Genomic DNA, 26,754 nt, shown 5'->3' on the forward strand with positions numbered 1-26,754 from the left:
GCCAGGTCTTCCAATATTTTATGTAATTCACTTATTGAACATGTGCGAATTTGACAGAGTAACATAAAACTGTATTTGTAATACTTCAACTATTCAGTTCAGACCCTTAAGTTCCCTTACACAGTATACTTGGCTGCTTTATCCAGAAATTGCAAACTGGTGATCTTTAGGCCAATTTGATCACATATTTATTTTGCTTAGCTAATGTGGCAACTTTTTTGGGGGGGAGTGAATTGCTTGCCAACTGTTGAATATCAGAAGATCTCAAAAAGTGGGCCTTCTTCTCTTGAAAGATAGGAAGAGATGGCAACACTTAGCCATCATTTCCTCGGGACAGAGAGTGACTGGTTGGAAATGAGTATGATACTCCCTTGAGAAGATGCAGACAGCTCCCCACAGGCCCCACCATGTCCTATTGCCTTAGTCTAGTTCTTTCATTAATTCGTATCTCTTGCCCAAGCCTCTATGTACGTTTGGCTTTGCAGTCTGTGTGTAGTGTGGGAGTTGGCTACGGAAAGGGCTGAAGGGGAAAAGAGGAAGTATAGGAAGTCCAGGCAAAGTGGGGCTCAGCAGCTCTGCATTTGCTCTTGTCAAGGCTTTGGCTGTGCATAATAATGAGGAACACCGAGGTCAGATGTGGTTGTGGGCTCCTAGCATGGTCACCTGTTCTGTCTGCCCAGCATCCCACTTCTTCTGGAAACTCTCACTTCTTTTTCTGTGTGACTCCTGAGGGTGATCTTGCTTCTGTGGCCAATGTGCATGGATCCAGAGAGTGACAACTGGTCTTAGCTAGGCTATAGGATTCTAGAACTTCCAGTCTGCGACGGCATCAGGTGAGCCTCGTCAGTGGCTAATGCAATGCTCATGGAGCTTTGACCACGTTTTCATGTGGGTTGGAAGCAGAGGCACCTGATGGTGGTGCGGGAAGGAGGGAGTCATCATATAAAGTGGGGACTCTGCACTAATCTGGTCCAGCTCTTACTCTGTGGTCCTGTGAGATGCCTCTTATTCTGTTCCCTTTAAGATCTTTCTAAAGTTGGTTTCTGTTGCTTGCAACCCAAAGTACCAGGGTATGTCATCACAGACAGCGTCTACTCTCTGCAACCCCCCCATTCCATCTAGGGGGGGTCCTCGCTTATGCTCTTCCTGGTCCTGGGTTTCATCACACACTGTTGGGCCAAGCATCTAAGTGCCTTTGACACATTCCCTTTGTGTGCTCCTGAGCATAGGTCCAAGGGCAAAAGGTGTGCTTCCGTGCACTGGGGGGGGGGGTGTCGATGACATTCCCTTCCTCCAGTCCTGTGCAAAGCCAGAAAGCTCTGGGATGCCTTCTATCTCACACCTTTGCCAGCACTGATGGCATATGATACATAAAGAAATCCACACTACTGAGAGACATCTAGTTGGGAAAGCCATCTGCTGCCACCAGGAACACAATTTCTAGGGACTGGCAACCCTATAGGAGCTCAGGATACCTGGAATCGAGGTACTAAGACTTGTATTCAAATCACCACTAAGTGATGAGACAAAGACATTCTTTCAGCCAGTCAACAAATATTTATTGTGCACCTACTATGTGCCAGGTACTGCCCCAGGCACTGAAGATACTACAGCGTAAAAGACACATACATTACACAGTTTCTACTCTAATGGGAAGTAGTCGTCATGCATTAGGTTCCAGAGATACAAAAATTAAAATCCAGCCGTAATGGTTCATAACAGTGAGTCTCACATTCCTTATTTGTAAAATGAAGTTAAAATAATTACCTCGCAGGTTATTTAGGGGATTAAGTGAAATAATGCACAGGAATGTTCTTGGCACATATTAGCATTAGCAAATATTACTTTCTCTTTAAAACTCAGAAAAGTAACATTTAGTTTCACAAACGACAGCACAGCCCGACTGGTAGGTGGGCTGTCAACGCCACTATTGATATTAGCCTTGGTTAGAACTGGTTAGCTGTGTAACATCCTTATAGTCCTTGGTTTGTGACAGGTTGGATTTGGGATCGGGAGCACTAGGAACACGAAGCGGCCACAAGGGGGCAGTGCACGGTAGGGAATCTTCGCCGCGGACCCCAGCCCACCGCCAAACTTGCCTGCTGCTCTAGTCCTCCCGTACGTACTTCCGTTGCTCTGACGCTCCCAGAAGCCGGGGTGTCGGGAAGCAGAGCGCGAATTCCCCCTCCTCTGCGCCTCGCGAGGAAAAACTGGAGCGCGCGGCACAACACCGCGCCGCAGCGGGCGCTAGTGCCCCTCTCGCTGCGCCGCCCAGAGCCGGGAGGGCGGCAAGAGGGTGCTGGTGCGCGCGGCTGCGGCTTCAGCTTCAGACCCGCGACTCGGGAGAAGACAGGCTGCCGCCCAGAGGAGTCGGCGCGGCTTTGGGGTGTCCCCAGCGCCTTCCTCTCCCGCCTTCCGGGGTATCTTCACACCCACACCCGCAGCTGTCACTTCTGCGCACTGTCTGGAGAGGGGACCGAACCAGGAGCGCTGTCTGGTGTCTTCGGGGAGGATGCCTGAGCGTATGCGGTGTTCACAAACTGCTGCCAGAGCTGGCGAAGAAAGCAGTCGGGATAACGCCGCCCAAACTTTCCTTCGCAGCAGCGTCGGAAGGAAACGTCCGTGACGAAGGAAACGTCCCTGACGTTCGCGTTGAACCCCCAGAAGAGTAGACGCCCCAAGGGGACAAGGCCTAGTTTGCGCCGCCGGAGTTTCCTGGAGCCCTGGAGGTGCCCTCAGGGGCAGGGCCAGTCGCCAGCGTGTGCTCGGGCGAAGGGAAGGCCCGCAGGCACAGCGTCTCGCTCCCCGAGTCCCGCAGCGACTGTGACCTCCCGCGCGCTCCCCGCTCACGTGCTCGCGGCCCAGGAAGAGGAACAGTCCAGCTGAACCCGCTAGAGGCTGTGAATCGCAGGCAGGCTAGGGGCGCATGGAGGTGTCGCGGAGGCGGCGCAGCTTGCCAGCAGCGCGGGGCCGTGTGCACCCAGCGCCCCGGCCTCCCCGGGGACCCGGCCGGCCACTTTCCTCACTTCCTGCCGCTGGGCTCCCGGCCGCAAGCAGCCGCTTGGAGCTCAGACCCCGCTGAGCGTCGTGCGCGGCCGCAGCTCCGGCCCTCGGCGCGGGGCAGACGCGCAGCGGGACAGGTGTACCTTGAGGGGCTGCGCTCGCAGGGATTGGGCAGGCTCCGCGGGCCTGAGTTGACTCGCTGCTCACAGAACCCCGGTCCCCGCTACGCAGGCCGGTCGCCTCGCCACTTTGCATCGCAGCGGCGGGAGTCTCGGGCTGTCAGCCCCGTGAAGGAAGACGCGGCGGGGAAGCTCCTAATGCTAGCTACTTGTGGTAATTCCTGCTCTGGCCCTGGGACCTAGGTAACTGCGCGTGGCCGGCCTCGGCGCCTCCCCCATGCTGCTCGGAGCGTCCTGGCTGTGCGCGTCCAAGGCGGCCGCCGCTGCTGCGCAGAGCGAGGGCGACGAGGACAGGCAGGGTGAGCGGCGGCGGCGGCGGGTGGCAGCCTTGGGGACTAGCGAGGATATGGACGAGTCGTCGCTGCTGGACCTGCTGGAGTGCTCCGTGTGCCTGGAGCGCCTGGATACCACGGCCAAGGTGCTGCCATGCCAGCACACCTTCTGCCGCCGCTGTCTGGAGAGCATCGTGTGCTCGCGCCACGAGCTGCGCTGCCCCGAGTGCCGCATCCTGGTGGGCTGCGGCGTGGACGACCTGCCCGCCAACATATTGCTGGTGCGCCTGCTGGACGGCATCCGCCAGAGACCCCGCACCGGCGCCAGCCCTGGCGGTAGTCCGCCAGCGCGCCCCGGTCCCAGTACGTCCCCAGCGCTAGCGGGCGGCGGGGGCGGCGCAGCGGGCAGCGCCCTCGGCTCCCCGGTCTTCCTCCCCGTGGCGGCGGGCAGTGCCACCTCCAGCCTGTGCGAGCTGGAGACCAACCGTAGCGTGCCAGTGGCAAAGGTAAGAATTTGCCCCGCAGAATGACTCCACTATGTGTGGGAATGTGAATGCGTGTGGGCACATGGGCACGTGAGTCTGGGGCCAGTGGTGACGAGTAGAGGAGGCTAGAGGTGGCCCTGGATTGGTCCACTCATTTGTTTTGCTTTTCTTTCTCTACTTTGCCTTCCTCCAGGTACTTGGGGCATGGTGCTCTTAAATTCCCACTGACCAAGTCTTGGACAGATTCTTGACAATTCCTGCACCTCCTCCCCCACCCCTTTCTCCCGCGCCATTCCCTGCCCCAAACTTCTTGTGGGCACTTCCTGTAGGTTCATCCTCTTTCCTGGAGTCCTTCTCTGAGCACCTGAGTTTAGCGTTTGTGTCCAGTCCCAGGACACCTCCATACCTGTTCTTATGTGAGTCAACACCCCATCCTCCGGCTGGGTGGACATGCCTTCTGTCAACTGCTCACTACCACCCCCATTTTGGCCGGGCCTGTTTCTTTGCCTCTTAACTTCGCACCGCCTTTCCAACTCCCCAGAAACAGACTTCTTTCCCTGGACCTCCAGAGTCTTCTTATATGCCTTCTGACCACCTGGAGGCAAGTTACTGCTTAATGCTTTCCTGGTTTTGATCGCTGACAGGAAGCAGTGGCCTCCTGCCTGCATGTCTGGGAGGAAAAGGGCAAAGGGAAGAGTGGGACTGGGTGTGGAAGAATATAGGCTACAAACTGTGCTTAGCAAGAGGGAAGGAGGCCCCAGGAGAGCTTTGGACTAGCTCTAATCTTGGATTTGGCAGTAACTGTCACAAAGCCTTGGTCCTCTTCTGGGCTCTTGGGCAGGGTTGCATTTCCAGGTGGTCATTGTTTTTAAATTTTATTTTTTGTGCAACTACATTGTGCAGTCCTCACTCCTGTTTTAGTTGAAAGAAAGCTTTTCTTTTCCTGGAAGGTTTCAGTGACTTGGTTTCAAAAGTTTCTTTGATGTCATTGCACATGGGAACTATATAATTGGGGGTCAGAGTAGATCATAAGATGCTGGCTTGAGTGAGACACAAGGTTGCCCCTATTTTGTAATATCTCTAAATGGAAAAAAGACATTTAAAGGTTAAAAATGACATCGTTGATTTATTGGAATTATTTGTTTTAGGAAACACAACTGTATTCATCTACTTTTGACCATTTAAGGAGCTAGTGGTGCATAAGTCTTCCAATATGTATACTTCTGAGGTGCTGGGAAAATTCTGACTCAATACTGCAACATTGGCAGGGTCAGAAACTTAAGCCCCTGGATGTTCAGCTTGAATTAAGTGCTTTGCTGAACTGAGTTTTTCCATGGATCAGGAAGAATGGACAGTTAAGGACAGTCAAGGAATTTTCCTCCTTGGGATCACTGCTGAAGGATCATTGTTTCTCTGGTTTTAATTGTGATTGAATAGGGCTACATGCTCCAGTTACAGACTTGTGAGCTTTTTCTTACTGTCCTTCCTGTTTTTAATCTATGTTATTATAATGAAAGCTTTTTATTTGCAGAATAAGCAGGTTACCTTCTCCTGCATCAATAACTATATGATTTTTGGAACTATACTTCTGGTAAGATGCCAGGACGTTTTGGTGACCGTATGTTTACAGATGTCCTCCCAGTTTATCTTGGAGAATTGTGTTTAGCAGGAAGGTTAGGAGGTAACCTCTGGAATGTGGCAGGTACACCCTTGGGGCTGCTTTTGGGAACTCCGTGGCACTTACAGTATTCTTTAAAAGTTGTCAAAGGGCAGAAGCTTGCAACTTTTAATAATGATGAATAATAATAGGGAATTTGGGTGATTAGATTTTAAGATCTTGGATGAACTTTCTCTGTGGACACACAGACTGTTCATGACTTTTGTGCTTCTTGGAATTTCAGAACACATTTGCTTCCTTTTGGTTGTGTTAACGAAGTGCAGGCCTTTCTGCACAGTCTATCTCAAAGGGACTAAATTTGGGTCTGGGCAAGAGTCTGACTTAAATCCAAATATATTTGATCATTTTCAGAGGAAAAAGTAGTAAAGGTGTACCATGTAGCTTTTCAATAGCAGGGAGTCTTCTTGGCCAATCAGAACCTTGTGTGCTATACTCCTTAGCACCCTCGGCAACAGCCTTCTGTCCTGGTACATCTTCTAGGGGGACAGGATAGGTTGGGAAGGGGAAAAGGATTGAAATAGCATTTTCCATTAAGCTACCCTTGTTAGGGATAGACTTCAGCTAAAACTTACATCTTGGTACTTCACTATTGGAATTACGTTGATGTCTCTTAGCAAAGCTGAATAGCTGAATGCTGAATGTTATGCATGTAGCTTAACAGATGGACACTCATGTCATCATTTAGCAAATATCAAATATGACCCAATAGTAAGTTACTACTAATATGATAGTCCCCTATTTTCCAATTAGAAGTTCTCAGATCTTCTTTTGGATTAACTGGAAAGAGTAAACATTTTAGGTATGTAGATAGGCAGATATCTTCTTAGTTGTTTATTAATTCATTACAGTTAGACACAGGGACATATTAGACCATCATGTCTAAAATGTAAGTTCTGTTTTAATGATGGAACTGTTACTTCTGAGAACTATGCAGAGACATTTTAGAGATGTCCACAGCCATGTCCTCTTCAAAGGGCAAAATGAGGCAAAACAACTTTTATCATGTTCTGGATGGAAGTTGTGCTTTATTTTGAAATAAAATCCCCTAAAGAGAAAAAAAATTAAAAAAATAAAATGTAAGTTCTGTTTGATTTTACTTGCAGTTCATGTAGTATTTTTTCCAAACTCTTTATTTGCAGCTTTTCATCAGGGTCTTGCTTATCACTAGCATTCTTGGAGTCCCCTACTCTGGTTGCAGAGCCTCTCAGCTTTGCTTTCATCTCATTGGAGGTGAGATCTTTTTTGGAATCAATTAAAGATGCTGCCTCTGGAAATTTCAAGTACCTATTGCCTAGTGTTGAGATTGTTAGTCTCTTTTGTTTGTGGATAGATGCTATGTATGAATGGCTTAATGGGATCTTTAGAAGTTCTGTTCTAATGATACTGTCCAACTATTGAAATTGCTAATATGTGCTAAATTTCTTGTCTAGTGTGTTTGTTTATTGTTTTGACAAGTTTTTAAGAGAACTTCTTCAACAACCCAAAATAACATTGGTTGGGTTGTTTTAGGATGCTATGCTTTATGAAAGGGGCTGGCGATGTAGCTCAGTGGTACCTCTGGTATTGTTTACCATACCAGAGGTCCCGGGTTTCATCCCCAGCACTGTGGGAAAAAAAAAACTGCCAAAAGGGTTCTGTGGCTCCAAACTGAGTGTTTCAAAGATTGTTTTTAATATGAGAGGCTTAATAAGGGCTCAAGTGTAAGAAAATTCTATTTTTTTCTAAATAGTTTTATTTTGAATACTCTCTGCCTTATATTTGGGCATGTGCTGGACATATTAAGTGCATGTACTGTATCAGACACCAATCTGGGGCTGTCATTATGGAACTGACATAGGAGGGTGTGGAAGGAAGCCATTCTTTTGACTCTTGGAAGCACTGCTGGTGTCAGCCCAGTTTAAGGGAAGAATTTAAGAGGAAGGATATTTTCACAAATTAAAGGAGTATAGAAAGAAGCTTGGCAATGCTTTTGGTGATATAAAAGTAGGTTTTAAAACCTAATTAGGTGGTTCACACCTGTAATCCTAGCTACTCAGGAGGCAGAGATTAGGAGGATCCAAGTTCAAAGGTAGCCTGGGAATAATTCTTAAGACCCTATCTTGAAAAAACCCATCACAAAAAAGGGCCTGTGGTATGGCTTAAGGTGAGCTCTCCCTGAGTTCAAACCCTAGCACCACAAACAAAAACAAAGAAACAAAAAACCTAATTAGGTTGTCTTTTGTGTCTGTGTGTGTTTGTGTGTGTGTTTTCCCCCAATGCCTGTGATTGAACCCAGGGCCTCAGATATGGTAGGCAGGTACTGTACTGCTGAGCTACACCCCATCCCAGGGTTGTGATGTTTAAATTAGACCTATATGAATCTCTTCTGTGGATGGGTGCTGTGGCTTGTGCCTGTAATCTTTGCTACTCAGGAGGCAGAGATTAGGGAGGGTGAAGGTTTGAGGCCAGCCTTGGCAAAAAGTTAGCAAGACCCCATCTAATACACCCAACCAATAGCTGGGTGTATCTGTAATCCCAACCTCTTGGGAGTCATAAGCAGGAAGATCATAGTCCAGTCTGGCCCAGCCATAAATTTGAGACCCTATTTGAAAAATAATAAGCTAATAGAGCTGGGGGGCTTGGCTCAAGTGGTAGAGCACCCCCCTAGCAAGTGAAAGACCCTGAGTTCAAATTCAAGTACTGCCTAAAACAGTCTCTTCTGTATCTGTAAGACAGTGTGACTGGGATATAGTAGTAAAAAAGGTAAAATAAGCCGAGACTCATAATAATATGTTACTATTTTATTGTAGAAACACACATTTTATCATTTTTTTGATGCTGTGCTGAGGCCTTCTCTTTGAGTCCTAAATTGTCTTTCTAGCTTAAGCCACAGACACAGTTTACTATTTTCTATTGGTTTTTTAAAAGTGGAATGAGAACTCAGAGACTGTCACAGAATTCTTAGTGGTTTTTCCTTCTAGGTTTTAATTCCTCCCCTACCATGTTTTCTGTCCTTGTTCACACTCAATGTGGCCATTTTAAAGCACTATGCCTTTGCTGAGTCTTTTCTAAGTAGCCATCTTGGTCTTCCAAAGGGCAACATATTTTTTACATTCAACTTCCTTGGTCATATAATATTTAATTAAAGTGTATTTTTAACATTATGAGTACAACTTACATAAACATAGTTGGGAAGAAGGAGGACAGATTCCTGATAAGAACATGCCTACTTGGGTGCTGTGAGGGGAGTCCCGCCCTGTAGGCTGCAGCCTTCCCTTGAGGTGGGTGTTAGGCCACCTTATAGAAGCCTTGGCACATTGGGTTGGTTAGTCCCACAGACCAGCTAGCTGGAGGCCAGGGCAGACGAGTCTGTGGTGTCTGGCCATCAGCAGTTGAGAAGCTTGTGCTTATTGTTTCTTATTTAACAGTTGCTGAGTGGCTGCTATGGGCTGGGTGGGCATCTGTGGCCACAGTAATCCTGTCAGGTGGCTGGTGTAGTGACTGTTTTGAGGCCCAGAGAGGCTGACAGGCAGGTCAGGGAGGTAGGAAATAAGTGAGGGCATCTCCTCCAGTGCTGTTCTTATTTTCCTCTGTTCTGCTCTGCACCTGGTGGGAGGGGCATGCACAGATCCTGAAAAGAGACAGTCCACTGGGTATCAGACAGCTGGTGCTGTGACAGCTCTTATTCCTTATAGTCCTTTCTGAAGTCTCTGATTGTGGAAACAGCACCTTGGAGACTTAATCTTTGTTTCAGCTGGTAGCCAGTTAGTGAAGAATCTAAATTACCATCTTTTTTTTTAATTTTTATTTTATTCATATGTGCATACAATGTTTGGGTCATTTCTCCCCCCTTCTCTCACCCCCTCCCTTCCCTCCCACCCCCTCCCTCTTCCCCCTTACCCCCTCACTACCAGGCAGAAACTATTTTGCCCTTATCTCTAATTTTGTTGAAGAGAGAGTATAAGCAATAATAGGAAGGAACAAGGGTTTTTGCTAGTTGAGATAAGGATGGCTATACAGGGAGTTGACTCGCATTGATTTCCTGTGCATGTGTGTTACCTTCTAAGTTAATTCTTCTTGAACTAACCTTTTCTCTAGTTCCTGGTCCCCTTCTCCTATTGGCCTCAGTTGCTTTAATGTATCTGCTTTAGTTTCCCTGTGTTGAGGGAAACAAATGCTATCTAGTTTTTTAGGTGTCTTACCTATCCTCACCCCTCCCTTGTGTGCTCTCGCTTTATCAGGTGATCAAAGTCCAATCCCCTTGTTGTGTTTGCCCTTGATCTGATGTCCACATATGAGGGAGAACATATGATTTTTGGTCTTTTGGGCCAGGCTAACCTCACTCAGAATGATGTTCTCCAATTCCATCCATTTACCAGTGAATGATAACATTTTGTTCTTCTTCACGACTGCATAAAATTCCATTGTATATAAATACCACATTTTCTTAATCCATTCATCAGTAGTGGGGCATCTTGGTTGTTTCCATAACTTGGCTATTGTGAATAGTGCTGCAATAAACATGGGTGTGCAGGTGCCTCTGGAGTAACCTGTGTCACATTCTTTTGGGTATATCCCAAGAGTGGTATTGCTGGATCATATGGTAGATCAATGTTTAGCTTTTTAAGAAGCCTCCAGATTTTTTTCCAGAGTGGTTGTACTGGTTTACATTTCCACCAGCAGTGTAACAGGGTTCCTTTTCACCCGCATCCTCACCAACACCTGTTGGTGGTGTTGCTAATGATGGCTATTCTAACAGGTGTGAGGTGGAATCTTAGTGTGGTTTTAATTTGCATTTCCTTAATGGCTAGAGATGGTGAGCATTTTTTCATGTGTTTTTTGGCCATTTGAATTTGTTCTTTTGAGAAAGTTCTGTTTAGTTCACTTGTCCATTTCTTTATTGGCTCATTAATTTTGGGAGAATTTAGTTTTTTAAGTTCCCTATATATTCTGGTTATCAGTCCTTTGTTTGATGTGTATCTGGCAAATATTTTCTCCCACTCTGTTGGGTGGTCTCTTCAGTTTAGAGACCATTTCTTTTGTTGAGCAGAAGCTTTCTAAATTACCATCTATTGAGCACCTACTGTATATACCATGCATTGGAGTGTCTGGTTTAGGCTAAGGGTTGAATCAAGTGATTTAAGCCTGTTTCACATGGCTTTTTTTTTCTGTTTTTAGACAAAAGGATGTCACTAGGTAGTCCAGGTTTACCTAGACTCATGATCTTCCTACTTCAGCCTCCTGAATGCTGGAATTATAGTGTGCACCAGTTCATCTGTTCTGTATTACAACTCAACTTGCTGAGTGCCTAACTGGCTTCATGGTTAGAGGAATCTTTTTACTCTGTGACAGATTCAGCTAATTGGTGGCCAAGGTCCCAAATATAAGTTGCACTAACCTCTATATTTGGTTCACCTCAACCCAAAGTGACTTGTAAACCCAGGAGCTTCGTAGAGTAACATGGTGGCAGGAAATAGTCTCTTATGTTAAGGCTTGGGTACAAGTGATAGGCAGCCCTGTGCAATGATGTGAGCAGCACATGAGGAATCCAAGGGGCCAGGATGACCAACACATCACTCCATCTGTTCTCAGGATCCATGATTGTTCATCTATCTGCTCTGTCATTGGGTTGGTTGATTTCAGCTCTAGTCCTACACACTCTATGTCTGAAGTCTCTGAGTGTGGAAGAGGGGCAGTGGCTTCAGTGTCACCTCCCCATGACAACATCTATAAGCAAAGAGAGGGGGATTCCTTCTTATTCTCCAAAGCATGAGCAAAGTGTGACCTGGCCACCTTGACCCACTTTCTGTTGTACCTCAGGAGCTGGTGCTGCATCCTGACTGGAGTCTGGACCTGGTGCAATTGGCCTGGAGCATTAGCACTCAGGATGGGCTTCTTCAGGGATTGAGGCTTGGGACCTCTTCTGGGGCTGTGGAGACTGTGAAGAAGAGGGTGCCAAGGGTGGCACAGGGAGGTAGGAGACCCAGTGCAAATGCCTTTAGTACTGGCTGTCTCACTTCCTCACTATGTGCTCCTGGGCAAGTGGGCTCACTTTCCTGAGCATTCTTATCTGTGAATTAGGACTTTATCTATTTTGGTAGATAACTGAGGTCGTGTGTGTGCAGTGCCTGTTATCCTTTCAGTGAACACTACTGATATGAAATATCTCCAATTTCTTTTCACTAATGAGGCACCCCTCACAGGGCCCCTACTGGTTGGTTTCATTTCATATAGTATTCTAACTAAATTTAGGGCTATATGCGTGTAGTGTGTGTGTGTGTGTGTGTGTGTGTGTGTGTATAACTTTCTGTGAGTGTTTGTGTATGTGCATAGAGTCTGATAGCACACTTTGTCTTTAGATTCAAAGTTGGCCTATACTATGGAGACTGGATTATGGAGCATTAATGCGTGTCTAAGCTGAATGGTTGTTGGAGTCTGTTTAACCTTTTAAATCATTCCTGGTTTTATCTTTGTTATCAGAGGCAATGTGCCTGATCTTTATAAGCATCATTAAAATGAAAAAAAGAGGTCTAAACTATAATCTGCTTTAAGAAAGCAGGGGAGAATAATTCTGCTCATTTGCTGATTCAGCTGATTGATGGGCTCTCCTGAAAATGAGTTCACCTCCTTAATCTGTAGGACACAGAGCTTGTCTGCAACTGCTTGGAATCAGCTGCTTGGTGTGATGGAGCAGAGCAGAATTCTATCCAATTGTTTCTTCATTCTGGCTTTTAAGAGCCACCTGCCTGGTGGAGCATGATAAAATTGGTTCTCAATTATTCAGTTGTTTCTAGTGTGTATTTCAGTTCAATCCGTATTTAATCTCTATCTTTTATCTTTTTTGAGCTACAGTTTTGAAATAAAACAGCAAGCACTTGGTTAGGGAAAAATGCTCTTTATAGCACCACCTGAAGAAGCGAAGTTCAGTTTTTTAAAATCAGATTTGCCTTGTTTGGGAGATCTTCAGATTTGATGAATGAGAAATGCATGCTTCATGTATATCCTATCGGAATTTTAATTAACCTTAAAGAATAGGGTGTCAAACTGAAGGTGCTGGCAGTGCTGAGGGATTTACAGGTCCTGTAACGTGGACCCCTCCCTTTGCCCATTGAGTGTCATTTGAATGAGAACATGTATAGAGTATTAGCACGATTCAGATTATACCACAGGTTGTGATCTCCTTTATGCTGCACTTTGGCCCTTGATAGTTTGTGGATGTTGAGAGATGGAGCTGTCTTTTGGGAGACCTGAAAGAGCCTCTGTGACTAGATGTTTTTCTCTTTTGTTCTACACACGTGTTTAAACTATTCACTGATACAATGTTTATCTGCAAACATAAAGATACTAGGATGTTTGCATTTCTGCTTAATGGAATGTGTGGGTAATGCTCACATGAATTCATTAAGTTCAGATGAATTAGGATTCGCCACAGGAACTCAGGTTGATAGAAGTGGCAAGAGAGAATTTAAAACATGCTCTCCACAAGGGCAGATGCAAATGCACTGGAGAAGAGAGCACAGAGATCAGGAGGGGGAATCCTCAGCAGTGTGCAGAGGGAGAAAGTACCTGAAAAATAAGGAGTTCCCAGTATAGCCTTTGGACCCAGCTCAAGAAAGGGATGCTGATGCATTTCTTTCTCCAGCTTCAATGAGGACCTGCTATGTACCAGGCATTCTACTAGTATGGGGTGGTGGTAGTGAGGGTACCTGGGATGAAAATTGTACTGATCTTTATTTATAATGAAGTGTAATTTTTTCCATTTAGTTAAGTGACTAGATACATGGCAGAGAAAAACATATGTCAATATCTTTTAATTCTAGCTTTATTGGCATGTTTTCCCCCCCAGTGATGGAGATTGAGCCTAGGGCCTTGCACATTCTAGGCAAGAATGCTAACCCTGAGTTGCACCCTCAGTGCCCCCGCCCCCAGGTATTTCAGATGAGGAAAGTGGCATTGGTGGGATTTGGGGCTTAGGGAGTTTGTGTCTGGTTCCCACCTCTTATTTCTTCTACTGTCATCTTAATTTAACCATACTTCTGCTTTCTAGGTCTTTGATACTTCATGGTGGGGAATGGAAATGGTGAGGAAGGTTTCTTCCACAACTGGATGCTTTCAAAGAAAACTTGCTATTGATTTCTTGGCTTCTATAGCTTGGTCACACAGGCAGCACCTTTCAGAGAAGGTGCTGTCTCTAGCTGGTTCTTCTGTGGTGGCCCACAAAATGCCATGTGGTCAGGAAGCAGAAGGACTTTGCTGTAGCAGCCAGAACAGTGGAGGTCAGGTGTGTTCAGCTAATTGTTTGTGGATTCTTTTGAGTTTTGGAAGTCGTCTTTCAGCACTAACAGCACCATAGGTAAAAATTATTTGGATTTATCATTTAGGAACTAAACCACATTAATGGACGACCCTATTTTACTTGTTTCACTAGGATGAGCCTGACATACTGGACAAAAGAAAGACAGGTGAGAGTTTAGGCATAGTTCTATAAATGGCTGAAGGTTGATTAATCTCATTAGACATGGTTAGTTATAATCAGCAGTTGCTTTTGCTTTCAGAGATGAATTGATGAATCCTCTGCAGCTTTGACTGTCAATGCTGATTTAAAAGGTTCAAGAGTTCCAGATGATTACTAAGCATTAAGAAGCGTTCTGCAAGGGCCTTGAGTGGTCACTTTGAGGGACATATCTTCTCTAGATCTTGTATACATGAATGCTTTTTGCCAGATGAATGCAATGAACGGACACAAGTATTTATTTCTTATGTAGAAATTTATAAAAAATGTAGGTGCTTCAATTTTGTATGTGAAAAAATGCAGGCTTGAGAGTTTAATTGTCAAAGGATGCCTGATCTCTGTTGTTGACTGGAGTTCAGGCTGCTTTAAAACTTTGTTGCAAAGTGGCACAGTACTCTTTAGGAATTGCTGTATTGCATTAAACTGGTTCTTTTAGAGAGGGATTAGGGCACAGCTCCTGAGCAGCCACTGCTGCTGATTTATCCCAGCTCCCCTTTCCTTATAATTCCCACCTGCTCATCCTTCAGTGGGTGGGCATGCCTTGCCTGAAGACCACTGCCATGAAGAACATTCAGAGTGAGTGATGGTCCTGGGGCTGGGGCTGGGAGATGTCACCAGGGCCTCATCTGAGGTCTGCTGTTGAACTCTGGCCCAGAGTGAGTAAAGCTGATAATCCATTCAGCCTACAGATATTTATTAACAGCTCACCATGAAGTATTGAAGTTGCAAGCACTTTGTTAGTCCCTGGGATATGCATGAGTCAAAAATCTAGAAATGATCCTTGCCTTCCTGGAGCTGGCCATTGAGAGGACACTGAATAAACAAATAACCAATAGTGCATTACTGATGCTAGGTGACACTCAGCCTGTTATGGAGTTGCAGGTTAGTGACTCTGAATTCAATTATGCAGCTTTTTTGTGGTTGTCTAAGTGGATCCATGTATTTACTGTTTATGGATCAGTCATTGGATCCCTTAACTCTTTATAAGCATACTCTAAATTCTACCTAAGTTAAAAATTGCACCCTCTTTTTCCTTTCCAAGTCCAGCTAAAGGTGTCAGGAAAGCCAGATGCCTTTGAGGTGATGGCTGCCAAGCATCAGGAGTGTGCTGGGTGCATAGTTTGTGCTACATTAATAGCCCCTTAATGAAGACAAGCAATGAAATTAGCCCTTTCCTACTCAGTTCATGATGACTGTGTGGTAATTTTATCACAAGCAGTAATTTTTGGGATCAAGTTTGTATTTAAACACGTGTGAGTGGAGAGTGGATGCTGACCAATGATGAACACTCCTAAAAAAAAACAAAGACAACCTCTCTTATATTGGTGAGTAGCATTCTCTTGTGCTCTCTATGGATGATTTTGTGTCTTGGACCACAGCAGGATAAAAACTTCCTATGGTAAAATTTGTTCCCTTTGTTAATTTTTAAAAATAGGTTTTTTTTTTTTTGGTGGAATTGGGAACTTATTTGGTGTCCTGGTTTGACAGACTTATCTTTGACCTGTGCATAATAATAGAAGTTTTTCTGGATTTAGTGGTGTTGCCACCAACATCCCAAATAAGGTGATGGATGTTAGATTCTGGCAGGGATGCATCCCTGGGATTGATTCTCACAGTGGAAGGGCACCTACTATAGATCAGTGCCTATTAACCAGAGGACTGCAGTTCTTTAGCTTTCCAAAAGTCATCCTTGTGTTGAAGACCTGTACTCCAGTGCCTTGGTAGTTTAGTATTTGGAGTTGTGTGGATGGGATCCCAGAACAAGGAGCACCACCATCAGTGCTCAACATATGCAAATTTGCATTCCTAGGCAGGTGGAGGCTATTTGTCTCACATGTTACTGCTTTAAAGAAATGGAGCAGAGTAGGGAGTCATGAAATACTGAATTGTGTCCAGATAATTCAAGTGAAAAGGCTGGGGGAAAACAACAGGTTAGCAGGTGGCCTATTTAAGCACTGGACAGGTTTCCTCCCTGCTGGCTGCTGTCCCCTCCAGCACAATCATCACTGGATTTTTTTCCAAGGCTTTATGTTGATGCACAAGGTTTGTTGCTCATTGTTGGTGCTCATGGTTTATGTATGTGGTTGTTGCACATGGTTGATGCTTATGTATGGTATACATGGTTGGTGCCCTTGGTTGTTGCTCATGGTTGATGTATGTAGTTGATGCACATGATTTGTACTCATGGTTGATGCTCATGTTTGGTGTACATGGTTGGTGCTCATGATTGGTAAATATGGGTGATGCTCATGGTTAATTCACATGGTTGGTGCACATGATTATTACTTGTGGGTGGTGCTCAGGGTTGATGTGCACAGTTGAGGCTCATGGTTGGAGCACGTGATTGGTGTTCGTGGTTAATGTGCATGGTTGTGGCACAGGGTTGGACTTCCCTCTGTTGTGGAAATCAGCCACATTTAGTTACTAATCCTTGATTAATCTGCTCTTTGTAAACCATAGTTCTGCTTGTGGTGCCTTTACATACTGATGTTCCTCTTCTATTTGCCCCAAACTCCAGCAATTTCTTGCTTTTTTAATTTTGGGAGTTATAGAAAATAGAACATTTTTCTTTCTGCTTGGGATTAATAGCCAGTCTGTGAACTGTGATTGGTGTTAGTCAAGTATTTCCTTTGTGTCCCCAAAGTAATCAGTGCACCATCTTTGACCAAAGGCTGGCCGCCAGTGTACCAGTTTCCCACTTGATGGCTTCATTGCTGTAAATGGTCTTGTGGGCTGAGAAGCTTTCTCTAATCCCAGACTGCCAACCTGGGGTTGTGATGAACTGGACCTGAAATACCTAGGAACAGCTAGGCCCTTTTGGGTGGCTTCTTGGCAGTTAGGAGATTGGTGCCATGCCAGAACCCACACACCCTGTAACCAGATGCCAAGTGACTTGGTCCAGAGGAGATGATGTCAGGAACAACCCAACACACCAAAATCCAAGGATCCTTTCTTTTGTCTTTCTGTGTAGTGTCTGGTTCTATTTGTATTGCTGTGTATTTTCCTACAATTGCTGCTTTGTTGGCCCTTTAAAGTTGGCATTTCTGGCTTCCAAAAGGCAACAGTTAGTCATCCTGCCTTGGTTCCTCTTCCTCTGGCTTCTCAGTGATGAGACGTGCAGACATTCTGGCAACCCTCCCTCCCCACCACACTAAGGTTAGGGAAAGGCATGAGTCCTTTGTGACCCTTGTTTCTGGGGCAGGTGTGGGCTAAACTCTGTTGCTGCTAGGACCATCAGCTTCCTGGCTTGCAGGCTCTTTATAGGTGCAAACTGAGGCTCTGTGCTTCTGTGTCATGAAGTATGATGTGGATTTAGGATGCAGGCCCTGGGAAGGGCAGGTGATGGATCACAGTGAGTATTAAGCTTTAAGTTAGCATCTCCTTGGAGAAAGCAAGATACTCATTTCCTAGGCTTAGGGGGATAGTCTCTTGAAGATGTCAACAGCTGGTGGGACCAGGGATCACAGTGAGTACTGAGAAAAGACTTAAGTTTCAAGTCAGCATCTCCCTGGAGAAAGCAAGATACTCATTTCCTAGACTCAGGGGGATAGTCTCTTGAAGATGTCAATAGCAGGTGGGACCAGGATGGAGAAGGATGGTTCAGAGCAGGTATAGGGGCCAGGGGTATGTCCAGCTCAGCCAGGGGGACTTCATCTGTCATGCTTGTACTTGCCTGAAGCCCATGTGGCCATCTTCTGGACTCCTCAGGTGTGTTCAGCAGCTGACCACTACCCCTTACACCCTCCATAGTTGTCAGCAACCCCTTCTGTACTGCCTCTGGCTTTGGCCCCCACTTCCCCACCTCACCAAATCTTGTAGAAGTCCTGAGTCTCAGTGTCCCATGGGCTTCCCAGCAGCTACCTGGACAGCTGAGATGGTCTTGCGCCCATCATCTTCCTTGGCTGGACCTGTGCTGCTTCTGGTCCCTTCTGTGGGATTTGCAGTGCCTTTGGGGCCTGTCATTTCTTTGATGGCTCCCTATTTCTCCAACAACACCCTTTCCACTGAGGTTATTCTCAGGAACAGATGTTTATTTGAAGTATTGTTTTTTTTCTTAACAACCCACATGTGGGCCAGGGATTTAGCTCAGGTTAGATCATTTGCCTTGTGTGAACAAAGCCCTGGGTTTATCCCAGCCCTGCAAAGAAAGAAAAAAATTCATATGCATGTTTTGTTTTATCCAGAAATTGCTTCCTCTGATTTTAATATTATTCTGTAGGGTTATCTGCCCAGACTCACAATCAGGTAAGTGTTCCGTGACTTCTCCTAGGTAGGCCCACCCTGGCAGCCTTCATGTACCCCAGCTCACTGGAGAGCTGCAAATACCTGGCAGTCATTTGGGGCAACAGCAATGATTCTTTGTGGGGAAAACAGCTTCTTTTTTTTTTTCCTTTTTTAATTTTTCTTTTATTATTCATATGTGCATACAAGGCTTGGTTCATTTCTCCCCCCTGCCCCCACCCCCTCCCTTACCACCCACTCCGCCCCCTCCCGCTCCCCCCCCTCAATACCCAGCAGAAACTATTTTGCCCTTATCTCTAATTTTGTTGTAGAGAGAGTATAAGCAATAATAGGAAGGAACAAGGGGTTTTGCTGGTTGAGATAAGGATAGCTATACAGGGCATTGACTCACATTGATTTCCTGTGCGTGGGTGTTACCTTCTAGGTTAATTCTTTTTGATCTAACCTTTTCTCTAGTACCTGTTCCCCTTTTCCTATTGGCCTCAGTTGCTTTTAAGGTATCTGCTTTAGTTTCTCTGCGTTAAGGGCAACAAATGCTAGCTAGTTTTTTAGGTGTCTTACCTATCCTTACCCCTCCCTTGTGTGCTCGCACTTTTATCATGTGCTCATAGTCCAATCTCCTTGTTGTGTTTGCCCTTGATCTAATGTCCACATATGAGGGAGAACATACGATTTTTGGTCTTTTGGGCCAGGCTAACCTCACTCAGAATGATGTTCTCCAATTCCATCCATTTACCAGCGAATGATAACATTTCGTTCTTCTTCATGGCTGCATAAAATTCCATTGTGTATAGATACCACATTTTCTTAATCCATTCATCTGTGCTGGGGCATCTTGGCTGTTTCCCTAACTTGGCTATTGTGAATAGTGCTGCAATAAACATGGATGTGCAGGTGCCTCTGGAGTAACAGTCTTTTGGGTATATCCCCAAGAGTGGTATTGCTGGATCAAATGGTAGATCGATGTCCAGCTTTTTAAGTAGCCTCCAAATTTTTTTCCAGAGTGGTTGTACTAGTCTACATTCCCACCAACAGTGTAAGAGGGTTCCTTTTTCCCCGCATCCTCGCCAACACCTGTTGTTGGTGGTGTTGCTGATGATGGCTATTCTAACAGGGGTGAGGTGGAATCTTAGTGTGGTTTTAATTTGCATTTCCTTTATTGCTAGAGATGGTGAGCATTTTTTCATGTGTTTTCTGGCCATTTGAATTTCTTCTTTTGAGAAAGTTCTGTTTAGTTCACGTGCCCATTTCTTTATTGGTTCATTAGTTTTGGGAGAATTTAGTTTTTTAAGTTCCCTGTATATTCTGGTTATCAGTCCTTTGTCTGATGTATAATTGGCAAATATTTTCTCCCACTCTGTGGGTGTTCTCTTCAGTTTAGAGACCGTTTCTTTTGATGAACAGAAGCTTTTTAGTTTTATGAGGTCCCATTTATCTATGCTATCTCTTAGTTGCTGTGCTGCTGGGGTTTCATTGAGAAAGTTCTTACCTATACCTACTAACTCCAGAGTATTTCCTGCTCTTTCTTGTATCAACTTAAGAGTTTGGGGTCTGATATTAAGATCCTTGATCCATTTTGAGTTAATCTTGGTATAGGGTGATATACATGGATCTAGTTTCAGTTTTTTGCAGACTGCTAACCAGTTTTCCCAGCAGTTTTTGTTGAAGAGGCTGCTATTTCTCCATCGTATATTTTTAGCTCCTTTGTCAAAGATAAGTTGCTCATAGTTGTGTGGCTTCATATCTGGATCCTCTATTCTGTTCCACTGGTCTTCATGTCTGTTTTTGTGCCAGTACCATGCTGTTTTTATTGTTATTGCTTTGTAATATAGTTTGAAGTCAGGTATTGTGATACCTCCAGCATTGTTCTTTTGACTGAGTATTGCCTTGGCTATTCGTGGCCTCTTGTGTTTCCATATAAATTTAACAGTAGATTTTTCAATCTCTTTGATGAATGTCATTGGAATTTTGATGGGAATTGCATTAAACATGTAGATTACTTTTGGGAGTATCGACATTTTTACTATGTTGATTCTACCAATCCATGAGCATGGGAGATCTCTCCACTTTCTATAGTCTTCCTCAATCTCTTTCTTCAGAAGTGTATAGTTTTCCTTATAGAGGTCTTTCACATCTTTTGTTAGGTTTACACCTAGGTATTTGATTTTTTTTGAGGCTATTGTGAATGGAATTGTTTTCATACATTCTTTTTCCGTTTGCTCATCGTTAGTGTATAGAAATGCTAATGATTTTTCTATGTTGATTTTATATCCTGCTACCTTGCTATAGCTATTGATGATGTCTAGAAGCTTCTGAGTAGAGTTTTTTGGGTCTTTAAGGTATAGGATCATGTCGTCTGCAAATAGGGATATTTTGACAGTTTCTTTACCTATTTGTATTCCTTTTATTCCTTCTTCTTGCCTAATTGCTCTGGCTAGGAATTCCAGTACTATGTTGAATAGGAGTGGAGATAGTGGGCATCCTTGTCTGGTTCCTGATTTTAGAGGGAATGGTTTTAATTTTTCTCCGTTAAGTATAATGCTGGCTGTAGGTTTGTCATATATAGCTTTGATAATGTTGAGGAACTTTACTTCTATTCCTAGTTTTCTTAGAGCTTTTATCATGAAATGATGTTGGATCTTATCAAAGGCTTTTTCTGCATCTATTGAGATGATCAAGTGGTTTTTGTCTTTGCTTCTGTTAATGTGGTTTATTACGTTTATTGATTTTCGTATGTTGAACCACCCCTGCATCCCTGGGATGAAGCCTACTTGGTTGTGGTGAATAATCTTTTTGATGTGTTGCTGAATTCGATTTGCCATTATTTTGTTGAGGATTTTTGCATCAATGTTCATTAAGGAGATTGGCCTATAGTTCTCCTTTGTGGAGGTGTCTTTGCCTGGTTTTGGGATAAGTGTAATACTGTCTTCATAAAATGTGTTTGGCAGTTTTCCTTCCCTTTCTATTTCATGGAACAGTTTAAGGAGGGTTGGTATCAGTTCTTCTTTAAAGGTCTGATAGAATTCAGCAGAGAATCCATCAGGTCCTGGAATTTTCTTTTTGGGGAGACTCTTGATTGCTGCTTCAATTTCATTTTGTGTTATAGGTCTATTCAGGTGATTAATTTCCTCTTGGTTCAGTTTTGGATGATCATATGTATCTAGAAATCTGTCCATTTTTTATTGATTTTCAAATTTATTTGAATATAGGTTCTCAAAGTAGTCTCTGATGATTTCCTGGAATTCCATGGTGTTTGTTGTTATCTCCCCTTTTGCATTCCTAATTCTACTAATTTGGGTTTTTTCTCTCCTCATTTTAGTCAGGTTTGCCAGGGGTCTATCGATCTTGTTTATTTTTTCAAAGAACCAACTTTTTGTTTCATTAATTCTTTGTATGGTTTTTTTGGTTTCTATTTCGTTGATTTCAGCTCTTATTTTTATTATTTCTCTCCTTCTATTTGTTTTGGGATTTGCTTGTTCTTGTTTTTCTAGGAGTTTGAGATGTATCATTAGGTCATTGATTTGGGATCTTTCAATCTTTTTAATATATGCACTCATGGCTATAAACTTTCCTCTCAAGACTGCCTTAGCTGTGTCCCATAGGTTCCGGTAGGTTGTGTTTTCATTTTCATTGACTTCCAGGAACTTTTTAATTTCCTCTTTTATTGCATCGATGATCATTCTTCATTAAGTAATGAGTTATTTAGTTTCCAGCTGTTTGCATGTTTTTTGTCTTTACTTTTGTTGTTGAGTTCTACTTTTACTGCATTGTGGTCAGATAGTATGCATGGTATTATTTCTATTTTCTTATATTTGCTGAGGCTTGCTTTGTGCCCTAGGATATGATCTATTTTGGAGAAGGTTCCATGGGCTGCTGAGAAGAATGTATATTGTGTAGAGGTTGGATGAAATGTTCTGTAGACATGTACTAGGTCCACTTGATCTATTGCATATTTTAGATCTTGGATTTCTTTATTGAGTTTTTTATTTGGATGACCTATCTATTGATGATAATGGGGTGTTAAAGTCTCCCACAACCACTGTGTTGGCGTTTATATATGCTTTTAGGTCTTTCAGGGTATGTTTGATGAAATTGGGTGCATTGACATTGGGGGCATACAGATTGATGATTATTATTTCCTTTTGGTCTATTTCCCCTTTTATTAGTATGGAATGTCCTTCTTTATCTCGTTTGATCAATGTAGGTTTGAAGTCTACTTTGTCAGAGATAAGTATTGCTACTCCTGCTTGTTTTCGGGGGCCATTGGCTTGGTAAATCTTCTTCCAGCCTTTCATCCTAAGCATATGCTTATTTCTGTCGGTGAGATGAGTCTCCTGTAAGCAACAAATTGTTGGATCTTCTTTTTTAATCCATTTTGTCAAACGGTGTCTTTTGATGGGTGAATTAAGTCCATTAACATTAAGCGTTAGTACTGATAGGTATGTGGTGATTCCTGCCATTTAGTTGTCTTAGTTGTTTGAAGGTTTGATTGTGTGTACCTAAGTTGAGGTTACTCTCTACTGTCTTGCTTTTTCTTATCCTGTGGTTTGGTGCTGCCTGCTTTTTCATGGTTAAGTTGGGTGTCACTTTCTGTGTGCAGGATCCCTTGCAGAATCTTTTGTAATGGTGGCTTTGTGGTCACATATTGTTTTAGTTTCTGCTTCTCATGGAAGACTTTTATTGCTCCATCTATTTTGAATGATAGCTTTGCTGGGTAGAGTATCCTGGGGTTGAAGTTATTTTCATTCAGTGCCCGGAAGATCTCACCCCACGCTCTTCTTGCTTTTAATGTTTCTGTTGAGAAGTCTGCTGTGATTTTGATGGGTTTACCTTTGTATGTTACTTGTTTTTTCTCTCTTACAGCCTTCAATATTCTTTCTTTAGTTTCTGAACTTGTTGTTTTAATGTTGATATGTCGTGGGGTAGTTCTATTTTGATCTGGTCTGTTTGGTGTCCTGTAGGCCTCTTGCATTTGTATGGGAATATCTTTCTCTAGATTTGGGAAATTTTCCGTTATTATTTTGTTGAATATATTACGCATTCCCTTCGCTTGCACCTCTTCTTCTTCGATGCCCATGATTCTCAAGTTTGGTCTTTTGATGGAGTCAGTGAGTTCTTGCATTTTCTTTTCACAGGTCTTGAGTTGTTTAATTAATAGTTCTTCGGTTTTTCCTTTAATTACCATTTCATCTTCAAGTTCTGAGATTCTGTCTTCTGTTTGTTCTATTCTGCTGGATTGGCCTTCCGTTTTGTTTTGCAGTTCTGTTTCGTTCTTTTTTCTGAGGTTTTCCATATCCTGGCAGTTTTCTTCTTTATTGTTGTCTATTTTTGTCCGGAGTTCATTTATCCATTTATTCATTGTGTTCTCTGTTTCACTTTGGTGTTTATACAGTGCTTCTATGGTTTCCTTTATTTCTTCTTTTGCTTTTTCAAATTCTCTATTTTTATTGTCTTGGAATTTCTTGAGTGTCTCCTGTACATTTTGGTTGACCCTATCCAGTATCATCTCTATAAAATTCTCATTGAGTACTTGTAGTATGTCTTCTTTTAAATTATTCTTGTGGGCTTCATTGGGTCCTTTGGCATAGTTTATCTTCATTTTGTTGGAGTCTGGATCTGAGTTTCTGTTCTCTTCATTCCCCTCTGGTTCCTGTACTAATTTTTTGCTGTGGGGAAACTGGTTTCCCTGTTTTTTCTGTCTTCCCGTCATTGTCCTTGGTGTTGTTACTGTCCCTGTACTGTGTGTAATTAAGTATTTTCTAGCTTGTAATAATAACAATGGTAATATTGAGAATGGAAGAGTGAGCTGAGATGGAAAGCAAGAAGTTAAAGAAAAGGGAAAAACAAATATACAGACAAGAGGGAGAAAGCAGAACAAGGTATCAGACAAGAAAGTTTCAAAGGTATAAACAGGGAGTGTTAGTGTACTAATCGACAGTAAGCTGAACAGACAATAGAGAGACAGAGAGAGGATTGAAAATCCAAGATAAAAAAAATAAAAAATAAGTATATGAAAGTAATATCTATATATAAAAATGAATTAAAGTAAAATGGAAAATAGAAAATTAAAAAAAAAAAAACCCAAAAAACTTCCAAGTTTATATGCAATGCAATTTCAGTCTTAATAATTTGGATGTCCGTCTCAATCTCCAGTCCTGGAGTTGGTGCCTCAGATGTTGTTCTGTAGTTGTCTCATCAAAGGGGATGCATAAAGTAGAACAAAACTACACTCACACACACACACACACACACACACACACACACACACACACACACACAAGAAAAAAAAAAAAAAGCCCCACCAAGTGTCCCCAGTTCAAATGCAATACAGTTTCAGTAAGTTTTTCGGCTTGCAGGTGTAATTCGGTTGTTCTCTCATCAAAGGTAGGGAGAAAAAGAAAAAAAAGCGTCTGGAGGCAGTTCTGAGAGTGGTATCTGCAACTGTGGCTCGCCTGCCTGCTGCTCTCAGCCTATAGCTGGTGGCGTTATTTATGCAGATCTCTGGGGTGAGCTTAGCACTCACCTGGTCCCACAGGCTTTGTTTGCTCAGAGTTCTTCTGTGCGGGAGCCTCTGCGACACGCTTTCCCTTTTCCAAGCACTGGGAAAGGTGACACTGCCCCGCGTTGTCAGGCCTGGGTGTTTATTTACAGTTCACCTGGGAAGTGGGTCTTCCCTCTCACAAGCTTCCCTGCTCCTGGTTGCTGGGCGCACCCCGCTCCCACCAGAGCCTCTCCGTCCCACCGGGCTTGTTTATTTACAGTCCCGGGAAGGCTTCCCTTCCCCCAATCTTCAGCGCTCAGGGCGCCCCACCCTCTTTCCAGCGTGTCTTAACTGTTCTTATTGCTTAGTACTCAGTTTCTCTTTTTTTCCCGGGTGGAAGTCAGTCTGTCCAGGGGGCTATGCTGCTCTGGCTCAGGCTTGTCTGTGGGGGAACCGCGGTACCGCGAAGCTCACCTGGTCCGCGTCCTCCCAAGCCGTATGGCGCCGGCCACTGGCGGCCCGGGGGCCTCCTCGTTTCTCCGTTTAACGTGAGGTGGAGATTCTCTGCGCCGGCTGGAGATGTGGAGGAGTCAAAGTTATGCCTTTTCTCGGTGATTATGCCTGCAAAGTGTGTCTCCAGCGTCTCTCCAAGATTTCACTATAGGAGAGTCGCTTTCTGCTTCCTACCTCTAGCCGCCATCTTGGAAATTTTGGAAAACAGCTTCTAAGGGGTTCTACAACCTCTGCCTGGCTTCACTTTCTGGAGCCAATTGATGAGGTCATTGGAGTACAGAGTGAGGGGAACATGAGTAAGTCTGCTGAGAATTCTTTATTTTATTTTATTCTTTATGGACACATAGTAATTGTACCTATTTATGCAATATATTGGGATATTTGTAGAGAGTGTATACATGTATCAAGTCAGGGTAATTAGCATATCCATAACCTTAAATATTCACCATTTTTTCTTTGTGATGAGAACATTCAAAACTTGTAGTTATTTTGAAATAAACAAATGTATTATTATTAACTATAGTTATTCTACTGTGTAGTAGAACACTAGAAATTATTCCTCCTATGTAACTGTAGCTTTGCACCCATCAGCATCCTCTCTCTATCCCCCATGCCTTACCCTTTCCCAGCCTCTGGTAGTTGCTATTTTACGCTCAACTTCTATGAGATAAGTTTTTTTAGATTCTACATATGAGTGAGATCATGCATTATTTGTCTTTCTATGCTGGGCTTATTTTGTTTAATGTCCTTTGGGTTTGTCCATGTTGCTTCACATGACAGAACTTATCCTCTTTAATGACTGAATTAGTATTCCATTATACGTACATACCATATTTTATTTTTTTATTTTTTTATTTTTTTTCTTTTATTATTCATATGTGCATACAAGGCTTGGTTCATTTCTCCCCCCTGCCCCCACCCCCTCCCTTACCACCCACTCCACCCCCTCCCGCTCCCCCCCCTCAATACCCAGCAGAAACTATTTTGCCCTTATCTCTAATTTTGTTGTAGAGAGAGTATAAGCAATAATAGGAAGGAACAAGGGGTTTTGCTGGTTGAGATAAGGATAGCTATACAGGGCATTGACTCACATTGATTTCCTGTGCGTGGGTGTTACCTTCTAGGTTAATTCTTTTTGATCTAACCTTTTCTCTAGTACCTGTTCCCCTTTTCCTATTGGCCTCAGTTGCTTTTAAGGTATCTGCTTTAGTTTCTCTGCATTAAGGGCAACAAATGCTAGCTAGTTTTTTAGGTGTCTTACCTATCCTCACCCCTCCCTTGTGTGTTCTCGCGTTTATCATGTGCTCATAGTCCAATCCACTGTTGTGTTTGCCCTTGATCTAATGTCCACATATGAGGGAGAACATACGATTTTTGGTCTTTTGGGCCAGGCTAACCTCACTCAGAATG

General features: G+C 43.7%; 1 protein-coding gene across 4 annotated transcripts in view; it reads left to right on the top strand.

Annotated features, from left to right (window-relative positions):
- The first annotated feature begins 3,392 nt into the window (after positions 1–3,392).
- Sh3rf3 (SH3 domain containing ring finger 3) overlaps positions 3,393–26,754 on the top strand; it is a 385,180-nt gene continuing 361,818 nt past the window's right edge. For all 4 annotated transcript variants that reach the window (XM_074050559.1, XM_074050561.1, XM_074050560.1 and 1 more), the window contains exon 1: positions 3,393–3,960. In XM_074050559.1, coding sequence (XP_073906660.1) covers positions 3,400–3,960 — 561 coding nt within the window. In that variant the 5' untranslated portion in view covers positions 3,393–3,399. The remainder of the gene's footprint in view (positions 3,961–26,754) is intronic.

This window comes from Castor canadensis, chromosome 12, assembly GCF_047511655.1.
Source record: "Castor canadensis chromosome 12, mCasCan1.hap1v2, whole genome shotgun sequence".
NCBI lineage: Eukaryota > Metazoa > Chordata > Mammalia > Rodentia > Castoridae > Castor > Castor canadensis.